Source organism: Labrus mixtus, chromosome 3 (assembly GCF_963584025.1).
Source record: "Labrus mixtus chromosome 3, fLabMix1.1, whole genome shotgun sequence".
Taxonomy (NCBI): domain Eukaryota; kingdom Metazoa; phylum Chordata; class Actinopteri; order Labriformes; family Labridae; genus Labrus; species Labrus mixtus.
The window spans coordinates 28,954,114-28,972,397 of record NC_083614.1 but is presented as its reverse complement, the minus strand read 5'-3'; the positions used below and the strand labels follow the sequence as shown (position 1 = coordinate 28,972,397).

Genomic DNA, 18,284 nt, shown 5'->3' with positions numbered 1-18,284 from the left:
AAGTTCTCATTTGGCCCAAGTAGGACATGTATGGACTGAAGTATGATCATATTACTGAGAAAGGCTATTTATTTATATAGGTTAAATTAACAGAATTAAGGCCTAAGCATAAAATAACTGGGTAATGTGTTATTAATTGTCAAGGCTGAGATGGTCCCTTGGATCATGTTAGAGTCAAGTGTTATTTTATATGTCCGTGTTGCCATTTGGATAAAAAATATGTGATTAACTAGACTACAAGTAGGCTAAAAATATAATTTCTTAATGGGAGCCTTGAGTACAACAATTGTGCCGTTACAGCAGCAGGTTGTCCAAACACACAATATGAGTAAAAAACACAATATTAGCAAATCTAAACACAATATAATATTAAATACAAAGTAAATAAGCACTAAACTAAATATCAAAACTAAGAATGTGAATATATACAACCAGGATTTAACTTAGATATTAAATATGAAAATATTAAATACAACATACTTTGCTGTAGATAAATGTAAATGTGCAAAAACAGAGTCGTAAATGGACAGTATTGACATTGGGAACAGTCCAGAGCTGTGCAATCAGTGATACATAAGTTAAAGTGCAGGTGTGTTGACATGTTACCAGCAGAAACTATTCAATATAACGGCGAGTAGACAGACAAATTAAATTTAGTGTTGTAAAAAGCATATAAAATATAGACTCATAAAATAACTATTACTATTCTTGAGTGCAAGTATAGAATAAACATTTTTTTAAATTGATTAAAATTAATTAATTGAAATAAAAAATCCTAACACATTACAACCGGAAGTGGCATAACCGTTACAACCGTTACCTTGATACTCCGGAAAAGCGGCAGCAGCGAGTTGCAGCGAAACGCGGAGAGAGAGAGAAGCGCGGAGGGAGAGGAGGAAGGAGGATGATGGGAGCGAATATTATTCCCTTTTGAGTGACCCATATCTGCCAGGAGGAAACCCAGATATTATCTAGGCCTATATAGTTCTTGTTCTCGAGGATTTTTCTACGCCAAATATGTCGGCGTCGGCGATATTTATCCTCGACCTGAAGGGAAAGGTAAGTTTGTGGCGACTTGTTGACATCTGGGTGTTTTTTTTTTAAATCAACGAAGCACCTGCTGCAACAAACGAGTATGTCAGCTCATTTGAAGTCCAATAACGACACAGAATGTAAATGTTTTAAGTATGTAAAAGATGTGTGTGTTTTAGCAGAAAACAGTCTTAGTAAAGGCTAAGTAGTAAGAAGAGAAGCTCAACTTGCCAAACTCGTTTTTCCCCTGATGTTCAGTGACACGCAGGGTTTGTTCTTGTGCAGCGAGGCAGCTCTTATTGTGTGTGATGTTCCCTGTTTGAAAGATTAAAACCTCACTTTTTTCCTCTCCTACAAGGGGTCCCCTTAAAACTAAAAGAAGTTACCTGACGTGATTGATATAAAGATTAAAATCCATCATGAAGAAGGCACACAGGTAGAGCCGCACAACGATTAATCGATTAGAAGTCGAATATTAAATTGACTTGTTTGATAACCGGTTAATTGGACTGGTTTATGCTTTTAAAATGTCAGATTTTACTTCTTTTAGATATAGGCCCATATTCATGGATGTCAACTTACCTGATAATAGTTAATTCTGATGGGAATAAAAATAAATAAATATTGAAAATCGTCCTTAACAAGTTGCCAGAGCAGAGGCGAATGTCTTAAAGGTTTCTTTATATGTTTGGAAAACAGTAAAAATGCAAATATGGTCTTCCAACATTTAACATAATATGTAAATATTGACTTTTGAGGCAGTGAATTTTGTTGCATATTTGCTTCAATTAGCCTACGCATTGAGTTGATGGGACAGTTGATTTGATCATACAACAAAAGTAATTTAAGGCACGTGGAAGGGCAGATTTCTCCAGGTAGAATTTCCAGCCATTATACCCTATAAGGTGTGTTGAGAAAATCTGCAGTTTATTCAATAGTCAACGGAATTATCATTATTTACATGGTCGTATTTTTGTAATAGTCCAAATTGTCTTTGAATGTTTAGGTATGCACGAGCATGGTACGAGTAAAAGGGAACTGATTTCTTTCTTCACATCGGCTTCTACATTCAAACCTCAAAGGGTTAATTTATCCGAGAGCAGGAGGAGAAATTGCTGAAGAAGCTTTATATGCCTGACCATGCCCATCAGGGAGAGGGATCAGTCCCTCATAGCCTGGATGTCTGATTGTTCAGATTAAAGGTTTTCTCTTTCTCTCTCCCCTTATCTATCTGTCTCTGCCCCGAGGCAAGTCAGGAGCTTCTCACCTCCAGTCCGTCCCCCTCCTCCCCCCTCCTCCCCCCTCCTCCTGCTGTCAGTCCTGACCAGGCCAGGGCCTCTGTCCTCTGCAACAACAGTGAAAGCTGTAAAGGGGAGCGGCAATTTAAAATGTCCTTTATTATAACGGATGGAAAAAATGTAATTAAATGAAAATAGTCCCTCAAAGGTTAGGTAGGCGAGTCACTCTCATATCTAGACACAGTTGAAAACACACAGCCACTGAGGAAGCTAGTTTCTTCCTCTGCCCTTCTCTCCCCCCCTTCCCCTTTAAATTATAGCTCCTGGGCACTCGACCCTTCACTGCTGGCTGCTGGGACCTGCTCTGTACACTGAAATGTCACAGTATTGAAATCAGCATGGCATCATTTGCTCCCAGTGCTTCCAAACAGAATTTTTAATAACAGGAGATGTTCAAGCAGAGGTTTGGGGTTGTCATGAGCCACCTTTTTATCAGCGAGAAGAATTGAAGTGTAAGGTTAAACATTTTGGACACGTACATGTGTTTTAGGTGGAGCTGCAGCTCGTGGTTCTGTGTTATTCTTTAGTTATCTTGACAGTGTCTAATATTGTTACAACATTCTTGTCTATCACAGCCCCCCCCCCCCCCCCCCCCCCCCCAAGAAAAAAGCATACCCTGCTTTATTATCTGTTTGAAGCCCGGTGTACATTGTTCGACTGTACAGCTCTGATGGCCTGATTGCCAGGCATCACTCAAGAGATCACACTGTGCAAATTAATTCGGGACGGAGCATTTGCAGTTGATGATAGAAAACTCCCAAAGATGAAGGTTTAAGTCAGATCTTTGTGTCTTTCAGTTGTCTCATATGCACGGCTCAAACACACACACTAGGAGAGACGCTCACTTTCTCTCAAATCCTTTTCACACATACGGAAATCTCCTGAAAAACTCCGGAGATTTGTCTACCCGGAGGTTCTTTAGTCTATGTGTGAACGCAAACAGCCGCATTTTTCGCGCGGACTTTACCCGGAGTTTCTCCGGCCAGACCCCTCGTATTTTATCTGCAGAAAAGCCCAGTGAGCTGATGTCTGAACACGTCAGCATATACTCCGGAGATTTCAACTTGAACCAATAGAAAGAGAATGACGTTTATATAGTGACCGGCTAAAGTGTCTGCACGCGACCTCTACGATCTCCGTGCTCTAATTAAACAGCTGCATTCTGTTTTCTGTTCATGTTTTTTGGATGTTGTCATTCTATTGGATTACACATAGCATTGATATAAAGGAAAATATTCTCATTATAACGTCGTGTAGCGGACTCTGTTGCTACGGCCGCTACTTCCGCGTTGTTTATTTACGTCACGTCTTACCTCGGGAAATTCCCCGAGCCCCCCTCCCCTCTGACAGGGTAAAGTCCCCCGCTGTGAGGAGCATATGTGAACGACTAGGTCGGGAGAATCTCCGGAGAAGTCCTCCTGTAATTATCTAGATATTATCCGGAGTGCACATGTGAAAACGGCTTCACACACCCAATTAAACACAAGCTGACTCCCAGTTTAATCATAACAAATTTCCCCTCTCAGCTGGAGGTCGGCAGATATTTCCTGCAAACATGTCTTTCATGATAGGATGGGGAAAACAGTTGAACGGGAATGCCTGATGTTGCCATGGTGATTTCTGTCACTTTTTGTACGGACACAATCAGGAAAAAAAAGTCTCGAAGTCGTGGAATCAGCTGGTGGCTCTGCTCTAATTGTTGGAGTGTGTGTACAGTCGTACAACCAAAATATCAAACATGACAGGAAGTCATCAGAAACAGTTGGGAGCAGCTGATTGGACCATGATTGGACGGTCGTTCCTCAGCGTACACTGCACGACTGACGACACACAATCAGGCTGAAATTCAGCCATACAGTGTATGTGTCCTGTTTTACTCAAACTGGGACCACAACGTAAATCCTTTTATCATGCTGTACAGAAGTAGACTCATTTCATAGACTCAATGGAAAGTGTTAACTGAATTAATAGATCTGCTACATTTTTTACAACCAGTGGATGCTCCCCCTGCTGGTCATTAGAAATAATGCAGGCATCATCCCCCGTTTCTGACACCCCAAAATTCATCCAATTCATGTCTACTCTTCAGGTTATTGTCTGGGCTTAAATATCTTTACAACTGTCAAATTATCTGCAATGACATTTGGTACAGATGTTCGTGGTCCCCAGAGGATAAATCCTGACTGATTACATCTTCAGTTCAGATGTTCAATTTGTCCAATTTTTTGGATTATGAGCAAATATGACACCGTCTATCACACTCATACAAGCCTAATATGTAGTTTGTGTTAAAAGGTCATTTGCGTCTTTTATCATACTAAACTAATATGGTGAATACAGCTTCATAGCATTTTCACTGTGCCCGTGAAACGTTGACATTTTGATCGATGTTCCTCTGTGACGCCTCACAGAGCTGCTCTGGGTGTTCTTGTTGACTTAAAGTTTGTCCAGTCGGGAATGTTGAGCCACAATGAACCTCTGGCTGCTTTAAAAAGAGGCACTGTGAGCACACACAATGTTAAATGGCTGCAATTGATGGACCAACTCTGAGGCGTCTTTTTGCATTCTTCATTGTGCCTTTATGTCCTCTACAAGTAAAGGATTGTTGACTCCCTGCAGCCCCTTCACTCCAAAATGTCAGCAGTATTCTGCACTCATTTTCTTAGGGTGATAATGGAGTTTCTGCTTTAAAATGTGTGCTGTTTTCCAAAAAACATTGACGAGTGATACAAGCTGACAATATCTTTGGAGGCTTCTTTGTGCCCGTGATACACCCCAGTGAAGGTTTTCTTGTTGCAGTTTGCCTTTAGAGGTCAGCTCAGCAGCCAGTGGTTCCAATTGATTTCACACATTGTAAATGGTCACTGATTGCCCTGTGAGTCCTAGTAATGGCTTTCTCCTAAATCCCTGGAGTAGTGATGCTGATATAACAAGAACCACAGTGAAAACGTGTCCTCTACTGCTGCAGGAGGAAACGTTATTTAAAATATGGCTAATTAAGTGGTACAGCACTTTTTTTAATGTGTTTCTTCAGTGCATCTTTTCAAATAGTAATCTTATCTCTATTAAAATAGATAGATTATATTTAATCTGCTTAGTTTTCAAGTTCAGTTCTTATTTCCTTTCAGGGTTTCTTATTCCTCCTCATTCTGTTTTTCTTTTAAATATTGAATCCTTCACTGCTAACCTTTGCAAATGAAAAGCCCCTCAGCCTCTACCTACCTGTCATATATGAATGTCATTAATGATAAGGTTGTGCGTCTGCTATGAAGAGACGTTGTATTGGTAACAAGTGTTCATAAATGCCAATACAACTTAGCAGAATGTGTCTTTAGTGTCTTAACGTCTCAGAAACACACTCACTCACAGTAGATTTAACGAGGACTGGATTATTAAACAGCTGCTTTCTGCTGTGGGGCATCAAATATGCAAACTGTTTGTGTGAGGTGTTGTGTTTGATGCCCCCCCCCCCTCCACCCCTCTGCTGAGTACACAACACTATCTGATGTTTTCCTCTTCAACCTGAGTGTAACTGACTCACATTCAAACAACAAGACATTACATCAAAAGCTCGAGTTTTAAATATCTCAAAGATGAGATCATAGCTTCTGTAAATTATCAGTATGATTGCCGATAGTATCGGCCGATATTAGCATATCCAGTGACTATCAATATCGGCTAATTTGACAGCAGATATGCACTGATATTACCAGATTTATTTACCAGTCTAAAAGCATTTCACTTACGTAGCGTTGAACTACACTAGCAGAGTTGTCTACTTGGATGACAACAAGCAATATGACCAGCTTGTGTTCCTTATTCTGTATCAACACAATAAATATAATAATATAATATATTTAATAGTCGAGAAACCACTGAGGGCATGCCCTTATTTTTAAATTCATTGTTATCGTGATTTTAAACATCACAATAAACAAATTTGCGGAAGTCTGATTTTATCGTAATAATTTGAGAAAACACACTTTTACTGAAGTCAAGCAATGCTTTCTCACTCTCACTTTCTCACACTTCAAACCATTTTGATGCAGTCAGGTGAAGTTAAAAGTAGCTATACCCTCGGATTACTTGGTGCCAATTTAGTGGAGAGTCAAATATTTTTTTGGATTTGGATTATAGCATTATTTTATAACAGTAAGTGCAGTGGCGTCAATATGCACACAGAGTTTTGCTTTTTCAACATTTACTGTGTTGATGAAACCCTCTTAAAGTTTAGTGATGAATGTGGAAGAGCGTTTTATTGCCTTTATGTGAATCAGTCGTGCAACTGAAAAAAGTGCTGCAACGTAAGATCTATTGCTCAGAGTCAAACATTTCTTGTTTCATAATTTTGTAGATTTACTGTTCTTGTAAAACTCTCATGACACATCTGTGTAAATCTTTCCTTCCATGCACATCCTCCCAGCATCAGGCAGATAATGGCAAGCAGCCAAGAGAGAAGATACATACTTTGGAAATACCATGAACTATAAAAAGGAACGTGGCATTGAACCTCCAGCTTATGTTATCCTGTCAGCTGCCATCTGTTGGCATTTCTCAAGTCCATTTAGGGTCTCATGAAGTTGTAAAAGTTACGTCTATATCTCTCACAAACAGAGAAAAGGAGGTGACTGTCGAAATTGTACATTGGCTACCTTTCCAATGTTTTTGTACTCTATTACTCGACAGTGTGCAGGAGTTTGCGTTTTTTAGTTATTATAAAAAAAGAAATGACCAAATATTTGGTGCCCTGGACTGTTGCCATGGTTTCAGAAGATGTTTTAATATAATTTGACTTTCACTAGTAAATGTATCAACGTTTAAAATTCTTGCTTTGTGATGGTAACCATACTGTATTGTTAGTGTCAACACTAAACTGAGGCGCATTTTTGCTTTTGTTTTTCCTCCAAAGTTTGCTGCCAGCTCTTAGAAGTGAGTCCCTCGATACTTTGCAAAGGGCCTTCAGTATCGGTTATTACAGTTCTCTTTGATACAAAGATTTGTTTACTTCATTCTCTCTCTTTGGTGACCTCTGACCTCTCGCTCCATGCTATTATTCTCCTCTCACTGAAGCTGAGCAGTGGCATTTCCTTTGGTTTTTATTTCTTATTTCCTCCTGCCTTTGTTGTATCTGCCCCTGGGTGACCCCCTGCACAACACACTCCTCTATTAAAATAGGGGAGGGGGTGGGGGGGGTGGGGGGATTTGTGTGTGTGTGTGTCGCCGAGGTCCCTCAAGCGTAGACGCTTTGATCTCTTTCTTTACTTCACTCTGTGTCCAGACTCCAGTAAGAACGCTGACTCATCTCGTTTTGTCTACGCGTGTGTGTGCTTGTGTGTGGGTGTGTGTGTGTGTGTATTCCTTTTAATATTAGAAGGTGTGGTGTTCCTTTAGGGCGAAATAAAGTGCATTTTTTTTTTTTCTGTGAAGAAATTGTTGGAGGGTTAGAAATGTTATGAGTCACATTATTTTTTGTTTTAGCCAGAAGCGGGGACAGAAGTGCCTTATACCTGCTTTCTTTCTTTTTGGCCAGAAGGGGGGGGATTCATGATTGATAAGTCATTATCAGGTCGACCCGTCTCACAGGATAAAGATGTACAAAATTGCTCGCCATCATTTGGACACTTCTTGTTCTAAAAAAAATCAAGATGTTGATGTCCAAATGGCCAAACTGAAGTCTTTAGAAAGGAAGGCAGTGGACAATGGGTGACATCCATCTGCCTCCTTCATCCTGTTTAACAGCCTGTGGACTTAACACAACAAGTTCTATTGGCACAGTAAAGTCTTTTTTCTGGGTCTTCATTTTGTTGTTCAGACATGTTCTTTTTTTGTGAGCATCATTTTCAGTGTATCGCAAAAGGAGTTTGTTTGCACACACAATACGGGGGGGGGGGTGGGGTGTGGGGGGTGGTGGTGGTGGTTTAACTCCTCCATGTGTTCACACAGTAATGAGGTGAATGCAGCTTCACAATCTGAACCAAAGTGATGGAGCCATGCTACATGTAGAGCTAGAATATATGAACCTATTTGATGTGTTATTGGCACTAAACAAAAATACTTATATAAATAGAATGAATATAAAGTTGCATATACATATTTTATCAGTAAGAGAGTTTGCTTTTGTTTAAAACCAAATAATCTGTCATGTTGCTAAAATCAGCATAAGCTCCTTTTTCATCTGAAGATCCATCATGAGATATTTAGGTTAGAAACACCGTTTGCACACTTCCCCGGCTGCGACATGAACCTGAAAATGGTGTCATCTCCATCCATGAGTTTAGGTTCAGAGTCGGCCATCGGTTCCTGAACCATCTTCAAGCTTGAGTGCTCCGATTTGGTATCTCAGCCAAGATCTTTAAATATTTAATGCCTCCGGATTGGCTCTATAAAAATCTCTATTTTTTCTCTTTATTTTTTTTATTTTTTCATTGTAATTCCAGGTGCTAATCTGCCGTAACTACATGGGGAACATGGACATGAATGAGATCGACCACTTTATGCCGATCCTGATGAAGAGAGAAGAGGAGGCAGAGATGACGCCTCTGGTCACGCATGGATCCGCACACTTTCTGTGGATCAAACACAGCAACCTCTACTGTATCCTTCTCAGTTAATGTCTGGATTTTGTAAACTAAACATGGAGGCACTACACTGAAAGACAGATCTTTTTTAAATCACAGATTTACCATGGTATAGTTTGGTACAGCGTAGATTTGAAGTAGATCTGAACCCTCAGTTTCTCGGCTTCATGATGTTCCACAGCCAGTTGAAACATTGAGCACAGATTCACTGTGTTATTCACTTCACATCCTCTTTTTCTTAATGTGAAATCGGGCAGTCAAACTTCCTCACACATTATTAATTCAGCATGATATTACCAGTTGTGAGAAAGTGCTATTCCCAGAGCGCTGCATTAGACAACGGAGCTGCTTTACCTCCCTGTGGCCATGTTCTCAATTGCTTGCGAGTGTGATGCACCCTGCTAACTTTTTATGTCATTGCATTCATCTCAGAACCACCCACAGAATATAAAAGATCTTCTCCATCTCATTTAAGCATTTCTGGCTCATAAAAATGTGCATGTTTTTCCTCTCAGATAGCGTGTCTGCTGCTCGCTGATGTACAGTTGTTTCTTAACAGTGCTTTTATTCCAGTGGTGGCCATGACCAAGAAGAATGCCAACGCTGCTCTGGTGTACTCCTTTCTTTATAAAATAGTACAGGTGAGTCTGATTCCTGGAATAAAAGTCCCGACTTTCGTTTCTACAACGTATAAAAACACACTCCACAATCACACTTGTTTAATGATTTAAATGTATATGGGTGAAGTAGGTTTGGGGTGGTGAGTTCTTGAGGGATGGGGCAGCTATGGAGAAGACGCTGTCTCCACAGGTTTCGGTGCTTGGTCCTGAATGGTGGAGACGGGAGGTTTGTGTGGGAGGAATGGAGGCTATGTGAAGGGGTGTGACGGTGGAGGAGGTCAGTGAGGGAGGAGGGGGGGGCCTGGTGGTTGAGGGCTTTGTGAGTGTGGAGCAGGATTTTGAATTGGATACAGTAGGGGACAGGGAGCCAATGGAAACTTTAAACATCACAGGCATCTACACCTCCTTTTTTATTGGTCATTTCATCCCTGCATGTATCTGCCCAATGCTGTGTCTTTGTTTCTAAACAAAGCAAACAGTTTTATATTTACTATGACTTGAACAAACAAACTATTTTATTAGAAGACAGAATGCATTTTGACCTCCTTTCTCAATACCACATGCTAAAAACATCAAATTTAAGACAAACCATGCTGTTATCTTATATAGAATAATGAGCTGTAAGCAATCTGAACTGTGTCTGCTTGTTGTGTCTGCAGGTATTCAAGGAGTACTTCAAGGAGCTGGAGGAGGAGAGTATCCGGGACAACTTTGTGACTGTGTACGAGCTGATGGACGAAGTGATGGACTTTGGCTTCCCTCAGACAACCGACAGCAAAATCCTTAAAGAGTAAGAGAACTACCACACAACCAGTTACAGTCCTAATAACAACAAGGATCTCTGTATCTGTGTGTTTTCTGTGAGGAATAATAAAATGAGAGGCGAAAGTAACCTAGAGCGGATTTCTCTAAAGGTGACAGCAACAGAAATGTTCCTGTTTGACACAACGTGGATTAATTATGTGCATTGGCTCTGTGTTCTGGCGTTACGTTAATGGCCTGTGCCCATCGACGGAGCTTTTTGTGCTGGCAGCGCCCACGACCTCGGTTTCAGAGTGCTTCTCACCAGCGATCATTGTTGCTAGGTTACAAAATTTAACTTATGCCTCCCTCAGTAGTGACTGTACGGTATGATTTAGTACCTCCGTGTGCTTAATATTTTCCATTATTCAAGGAAATATCACCAAGAAAACATCAAAACAATTAAATGAATTCTGTCCTGGCATACGCAGCACAGCTCTAGACCTGGAATTCATAACTTTCCCGTGATGTCACATGCTTATGGACATTCCTCCCACCCGGTGGGCAAGAATGTTTTTGGTATAATGTCAAAAATACTTATTAGACAGGCTTTGTCTTAAATGAAAAACTAAGTATAGAGACATTTGTTAGGACACTTTCCGTCCGACAACCGCAGATGTGTTTGGCTGAAAGTCGCCAGCTGACATGGTTAATCTTTAAACCATAACACATGCGAGGACTTTTCCTTTTCTAGTGATCCAAATAGTGTCCTGTTTGCTATATAAGGGTTGCAAGTGCCTACTACAATTGTCAGTTGATGTCAACATGTGTTGTTTTCAGGAGATGGAAAATGAAATCGCCCATTCTGCAGCTGGAAAATGTTTTGAATGGTGGCCACTGCTTTCCTAAACTCTTTTAACCCTCCAGCCCTCTGTACTGGTCACATGACTAAAAGCTAAAAATTGCACCCCCTAAAAGACGAGTCTGATGAGTTTCTCCTCTGCCATTATCAGAAGCCCCGCCCCTTCTTGATTATTTTATTTGTCGGTGAGGGGAAAGTGACATTGACAAGCTCTGGGCTTTTCCAGAAGTTGAACTGTTTTCAACCGAGTGCTGTGAGCGGAGCGACAATATACAGCTGAAGCTGAGTGTGACTGAAAATTCTGAATTGCTTTGGTTTTTGTATTAACAATGGGCACTGCCAGTGCAAAAAAACAGTCTGAGTGGACACAGCCTCTTATCATGCTCATGAAGGTTTAAGGTTAAAGTGTAAACCTCAAAAAGGATGCAGTTTGTACACATCATTCTGATTTTAATGGATCCATATTAGCTCAAGTGGTACCTGTTTTTCTAGTGTGATAACAGCTTTGTATTTAAGTGGCCAGCAGGGATGGAGGTAAGAATCCATGATGATTCTGTCTGAAGCATATGTGTTCATTCAACAGAAAACAGCTGGTTAAAGTGCAGCTGTGATGAACGGTGGAGCTTTATTCAGAGAGTGAAATCGACTGAATCAGATACATGTTTAGTGTCACATTAAGTACACTCCTAGTTTAGGAGGTCGCATGAGTTCAGGCTTTACACATTAAATTAAGAGTGAACTAATAATAATTGAAATATAAATATTTGCACTGCGCATTGTTTACACTTTTGTGTCTGAAATGTCATTGGTTGTACATGACTAATGTTTAATTTTGCATGCTATTTGTGCACCGAGGCTTGGCTGCAGTGCAAGTGTGAGTGTGTGTGTATGTCATGTGTACAGTATAGTGAGTGTGTATGGTGTCTGAATAGGACTGATAATTACCAGGCTCCCATTGGCACTCATACACAATAACACAGTCAGCTGGACACACTTGAGACTCTCAGATAGAAAAGCTCTCCTCTCCTCCCCTCTCCTCTCCTCTCCTCTCCTCTCCTCTCCTCTCCTCTCCTCTCCTCCCCTCCCCTCCTCTCCTCTCCTCTCACATACCCACACTGAGGGTTTCTGTCAGTATGCTGTTCTAGTTCTCTGGACTTATCGTGCCCTTGTCCAACCCAAATCCATTTTTTCTTATACCCACCCAAAGTAGCAGGTGGAATTATCTGTCAAATATGGTAAAATGTGTAAGTCTGTGTGAGGGTGGTGCATAACACTCAGCAAGGGAGACTAGACTAGATGGAGGCATGTGAATATGTTCATGCATGCTTCTTAGTATGAACTTTCATGTGTGTGCGGGTGTGTGTGTGTGTGTGTGTGTGTGTTTGTTATGATTGCCATTGTTATGCTAATCTGTCAGTTTGCTGCCAACCTCCTTCTTCCACAGGCTTTCATTAGCATTTCTGAGGAGAATCAGGGCAAAACAGAACAAACGGCAAAGCAACCATAACAAACCAAAGTCGACCCCACAAACCCACTTGTTGCTGCCTTTTATCTTTCAGCACTTTCAGCTTTTTGCACTCTGTCAACATGCATTCAAGACCATCTAAGTGGGAGGAACTGGGGCAGAAAATGGGATTCCCCCTCCTCCTCAATCTGTCAATCAATTCAAAACCTGGTTATTTAGCGCTTTTCTTGGAGTGCTGTAAATTTGAAATGAGAACAATACCCACAGTTTTTTTTCTGTGTTCTGTCGTTCAGTAGGCTTTGGTTAAACACTGTAAATATATATCGTTGGTTTGTAGACTTCAGATTTGAATCCTTGTTTTGTAACTGGAATGAGCTGAGGAGGCACCTTACAGATCCTCACCTGTCTTAATAAGCCCTAATATGATTCATGTCTTTAGGGATCCTTTTTAAATTCAAAAATCGAACGGTGCAGGACAAGAACTTTTGAAATGTTCCAGTTTTCCTTTTAAGTCCAAGTACAGTGTTTCCCCATTCATTTGGAGCAGCAGCCCACCACCCCAACACATCCTCTCAAGTCCCACCCCCTCCAAATGGAAGGCACGAAACACTTTATTTATGGAATTTACATCATTAATGAGGACTTCTTTTATTTAAGCAGAGCATGAACGCCTTTTATGCATTTTTACTGTCCTGAGCAGTGAGCTACGTCTCTGCTCTGCTCTGCTCGCGTGTTCCTGCCGAGGGCGAGTTCTTTTCGTCTTTGAAACAATCACACATCTCCTTTATGGTTTGTCTCAGACGCAGCGCCAGGATATGAATCTAGCCTGAGCCTCTTACCTGAAGAAGTAACAACTGTCTCCTTTTCTTATACCCTATTCTGTTTGCTTTTTTAAAAATAAATATCTGTGAAACATTTACGATACTGGTACAGCTTTTGTTCATAGCCTCTTTTTATCGACACACGTGAATAAAGCACGCTGATCTTAAAGTGTAAACATGCAATGGATGTTGTAGATCAAAACATACATTTTTTACGGCACTGTGATTTGGATGTGTTTAAGAAACCCCCTCTTTTTGATGATCTTGATGGATTATTATTGGTTTATGTATAGCGGAGAGAAGGAGGGAGGGAGAGATCGTCGATGGGTGATCTACATTGAATTTGAATGAGCGAGAGAGAGTGGCACACTGCGCCGTCTGTTTATAAGCTTGTCTCAACAGAAACAGTCTGTTTGTGCGTTTACGGCAATATAGAGACAATCAGACCAAACAGGAACTTTCAGCCCTATCTTCTGCTTTTTCCATGTTTGTTTTTTTAGTCCGCTTTGACAGATTCAGACTCTCTCAGCAGAAGATGTGTCTGTCACTGTGGAGGAAATCCATGAAGGAAAGAATGTAATCTGTGAGAAGTTGTCTGACTTTCACCTGCATGAAAGTTAAGTTCCCTGTCCTTCACTCGTCACCTGCTCTGTCCCATTATTAGAGCCCTGTGTCCTGCTGCTATAGCCAAAGTTATGTGACATGTGACATGCTTGCAAGCGTGTTGAGAGCAAGAGCGCAGACTTAGGGCCCCTCTAATGCTGGTTGCCATAAAGCTTGTTTGCATACAAACAAAGGATCGTCATTTATTGACCTTTACTGTCTCCAAATTATGTACTTCTGACAGTAAAATGTCTCAAATATTTTAAGGTAAAACTTTGAACGTTAGGAATTCTTTTAAAAACAAAAACAGGGAAAAAAAAAACAATCTTGGATTTGTTCTAGTAACCTGCTCATCAGTTTCACATTTTAACCCTGGAGGTTTATGACTACACAAAGCCAGAAACAATCTGAAATTGAGTCTGGAGGAAGGCAGACATGTTATTAGTAACTCTCACTGTTCAACTCCTGCATAAATACCGAACATACAGTCCACCTCTCAAATTAGAAACTACATATGGAACACACATACCGTCCCTAGGTCTTTATTTAGTAGTGTTTAGACCGTGCATATACACAAACTCCTCGGACAGCCACATGACAATTGTTGTAAAATGTTTCTGCTAAAATGAGATAGCCGAGCCTGGACCATGCACCTCGTCTGTAACAGCACAGTGTCAGCTCTGGTACATTAACTCACCAAAATATTGAACTGTCAGTTATGAAAATTTCCTATTACTGTATATTTTTTTATTTTCTCCCTCTGCTGGCTCTGCACTTTTCTTTTTCTCCTTAAGAGCAGCCTGAGGATTCATGAGGAACATTGGGTCAATAGGTCATTGAATCCAGGGGAAATAGGGAGTGACAGCTGAAAACAGGAGAGGAAAAGTCAGGAGCATGTGCAGAGAGGGAGGAGAAGAGAGATTGATTTTGAATACTGCAAATCTGACACCTTTATTTGTATGTTAGCAGTATAGAAAATAAACGGCCATCGATAGTTGAATAGAAACAGATTTTAGGCGCAGGGCTGCGAAACATCTGTATCCTTTCCTTTTGTGAATATTAGCCACTTTGCCAAAGTGGGTCAAAGATTTGTTTGACAGAGTGTCTAAAGCTCTATTTGTTTAGATGAAATGCTTCCAAGTTCCTGTGCAAATCATGGTGGAGTCCTTCATACTGACTTCTGGCTGTTTAAAATGACAGTTTAATGAAGAAATCATGGGCTTCCAGTACATTTGATATGCTGTGTGTATCCATGTCGTACATTTCCAACCAGTTTATGAGCCATGTAAAGCAAACTAAAGTCAATACTTTTTAAATTTATTCTCAAGTTGTACATTATAGTCCTCCAAGGCTGGATTCACTGTTTTGGGAGTTGTATTTCAGGAAAATTGTTGGGATAAAATAGACGACAGCTCTTCAGTGGAAATGAGGCCAGTGGGAAGTAAACAGTGGTGGGCAAGGGGGGGTGGGGGTGGGGTGGGGGCAGGTGTTTGGTTAGAAACAGGCTTGGTCACATGATGTTTATCCGGGCTCTCTTCTATTCTCCTGACAAGTCATTATGTCTCCCAAGACAGTGTTTGTGGATTGTTGAAACAAACTGGCTCTCCAGCTCCTACGTGAAGTAACAAGCAGACAGGTTTACAGTGAAGGAGGGGGTCAGTGGATGGATCACAGATCAGTAGATGGATCAGGGATCAGTAGATGGATCAGGGATCAGTAGATTGATCAGGTATAAATGGATGGATCACAGATAAATGGATGGATCACAGATAAATGGATGTACCAGATATCCATGGATGGATCAGGGATAAATGATTGGATCAAAGATCAATAGATGGATCACGGATCAGTGGATTGATCACAGATAAATGGATGGATCAGGGATCAGTGGATTGAGCACAGATAAATGGATGGATCAGGGATCAATAGATGGATCACAGATAAATGGATGGGTCATGGATCAGTGGGTGGATTTTCCTCAATGAATTAATTGAGTAACATATTTCCTCTGAAGGTTCAAATCTTTAGAAGAATTCAAACCCACTTAAGCTGTTCTATCATCTCCTGCTTTCTCAGATGAACTCTTCAGGACACTTGATGCAGCTTTTACTTAGTCCTGTAATCCTTATTGTTGTTGTTATCATATAAACAACCGCATGTCAGTCACAATGTTATCTGTGGCTACAGTCACAATGGGTTTATGTAAATCTCCATTTCCAATTACATCCATGAATAATCTCCATACACCATGAACAGCAGGCTGCTGTCATGTATTCTCACTTGAAAAGCTCATTTATGTGAAGTCATGAGGGGTGATTAATACAAGATATACAGAAGAAAATAAACATTCCTCCAGAGAGATCGAGTTTGTGTTGCAAGAAATAAACACAACAGTTTGTTGCCATTTCCTTTTTGGATTACTTCAAATTAGTCACTGAAACATTTCAGCTGGTTGTTGACATATTTATCCAAAATGTGAAATTAAAATCACCCTGATAAATGAACGTCACAGACAATTTGAAGTGTGTACGATTTTTTTATTTGTTTTTCCTCTGTCTCTTTCAGATACATCACCCAGCAGGGTCATAAATTAGAAGTCGGGGCACCTCGACCTCCTGCCACCGTCACCAATGCCGTGTCCTGGCGATCGGAGGGCATCAAGTACAGGAAGAACGAAGTTTTCATGGACGTCATTGAGTCAGTTAATCTGCTGGTGAGAAAAAAAACAAACGTTTGCATTGTCAGCATTCGAGCTTAGAGTCAGAGAGAGACGGGGGATGGAGGTTGATGGTGTATTTTTTTTGTTGTATCCCAAAGACCTAGAAGTAGCAAGCTATACCACATACCGTGTAAACATCATGATCACAGCTTTAAAGTGAGGATGAGGAGGCCTCATAATCCCTTTAAAATGAGGAAAGCAGACTAAGATGTCCTGCCACTTTAGAAGAGGAGACGATAAGAAGACATGAACATGCTGTTTGTTTTCAACTAAAAGAAAGAGAATCAACCTTTCTCTGAAGCCCTTGAAAAAAGCACCTCAAAGACATCTTTACACGTATAGTACGAGTCATAGTGAAAACAATCTATACTGATAAAACCACACGGCTAAAGCTGAATACGAGCTACAGTTGTCATTTCCTTTTCTGTGATCTCAGACTTCAGGAGTCTTCTTAGTCATCGAGCCTTTGCTCACTGCATGCTGAGAGCGGTTCAGTCTTTCTGTGTGTTTGTATCTGCTCAATGCTTTATCTGGGTATGTGATACGGTTGTTTTCTTCTGACAGTTTATGAACAGTCTTACTCATTTTTAGTCTTACTCGAACTGTATCCGAACTCCATTAAGTGCACATTTTCATTTGAAAGCTTGTTTACTTCCAGACGGATGATTTGACTGTAAGGCTGCTATCACAGCTCATAAGATAATTTGGTGTGAACACAATGCTGAACCCAAAACTAGTGTTGTTGTACATAGGGATGTAATGATTCACTCAACTCATGATACAATTCTCTCACTATTTGTTTTACAAAATGAGACTGCAGACAAATTATGACTGAAGAAGGTTCCTTTAGGGGCTGCAAACCAATTGTCAGTGTGGTTTGGCCTTTAAATTTTTTTTTTTTTCTCACAACAAACAAGGGGAGGTTATTGGAGCTTCTCATTGTGGTGTCGATTAAGTGCTGCATCATGTTGGAAATCAGTCTTAGTCTCGAGACCACTTTTTGAAGGTCTAGGGCTCTTCTGAGCGCACGCTGGTCTCGTGTATGTCTTGATCTCGGTCAGTGTGGTCTTGACTACAACACTACCCGAAACAGAAATGAGTAATAATGTATTTCTGTCATGTCTCTATCCGTCTGCAGGTGAGTGCAAATGGCAGCGTCCTGCGGAGTGAGATAGTCGGCACCATCAAGCTCAAAGTGGTCCTGTCGGGGATGCCTGAACTCAGACTGGGCCTCAATGACAAAGTGCTGTTTGAGATCACAGGCAGTAAGTAACAGGCACACAGTCTCTGTTAGTTATGTGTCAGACATTTGTTTAAAGTGTTTATGAGGAAGTGATAAAGTATGAAGGGGGAGGAGATGGAGAAGTCAGCTGGAGTAAGTGGAGTAATGTCTTAAAATACTTCCTCTGGAACATGTTGATAATATCCTATGATGATATGTGTGGTTTCTTTAGAGTAAGAGAATGAGGATAATGTATACTGAGCAGGTTGTTATAGCATTATGAGCTATTATAGCTGTGGCTCAGTTGATAGAGCTGGTCGTCT

The 18,284-nt window shown here is 40.7% G+C and overlaps 1 protein-coding gene across 2 annotated transcripts in view; it reads left to right on the top strand.

The window, feature by feature from the left end:
• The first annotated feature begins 857 nt into the window (after positions 1–857).
• The window catches only part of ap1m3 (adaptor related protein complex 1 subunit mu 3), a 200,358-nt gene continuing 182,931 nt past the window's right edge, over positions 858–18,284 (top strand). For both annotated transcript variants that reach the window (XR_009672052.1, XM_061034398.1), the window contains exons 1-6: positions 858–1,059; positions 8,768–8,924; positions 9,482–9,549; positions 10,188–10,318; positions 16,586–16,733; positions 17,878–18,004. Coding sequence is in view for 1 of the 2 variants with exons in the window: in XM_061034398.1 (XP_060890381.1) it covers positions 1,018–1,059; positions 8,768–8,924; positions 9,482–9,549; positions 10,188–10,318; positions 16,586–16,733; positions 17,878–18,004 (673 nt within the window). In the remaining variant the exon portion in view is untranslated. The remainder of the gene's footprint in view (positions 1,060–8,767; positions 8,925–9,481; positions 9,550–10,187; positions 10,319–16,585; positions 16,734–17,877; positions 18,005–18,284) is intronic.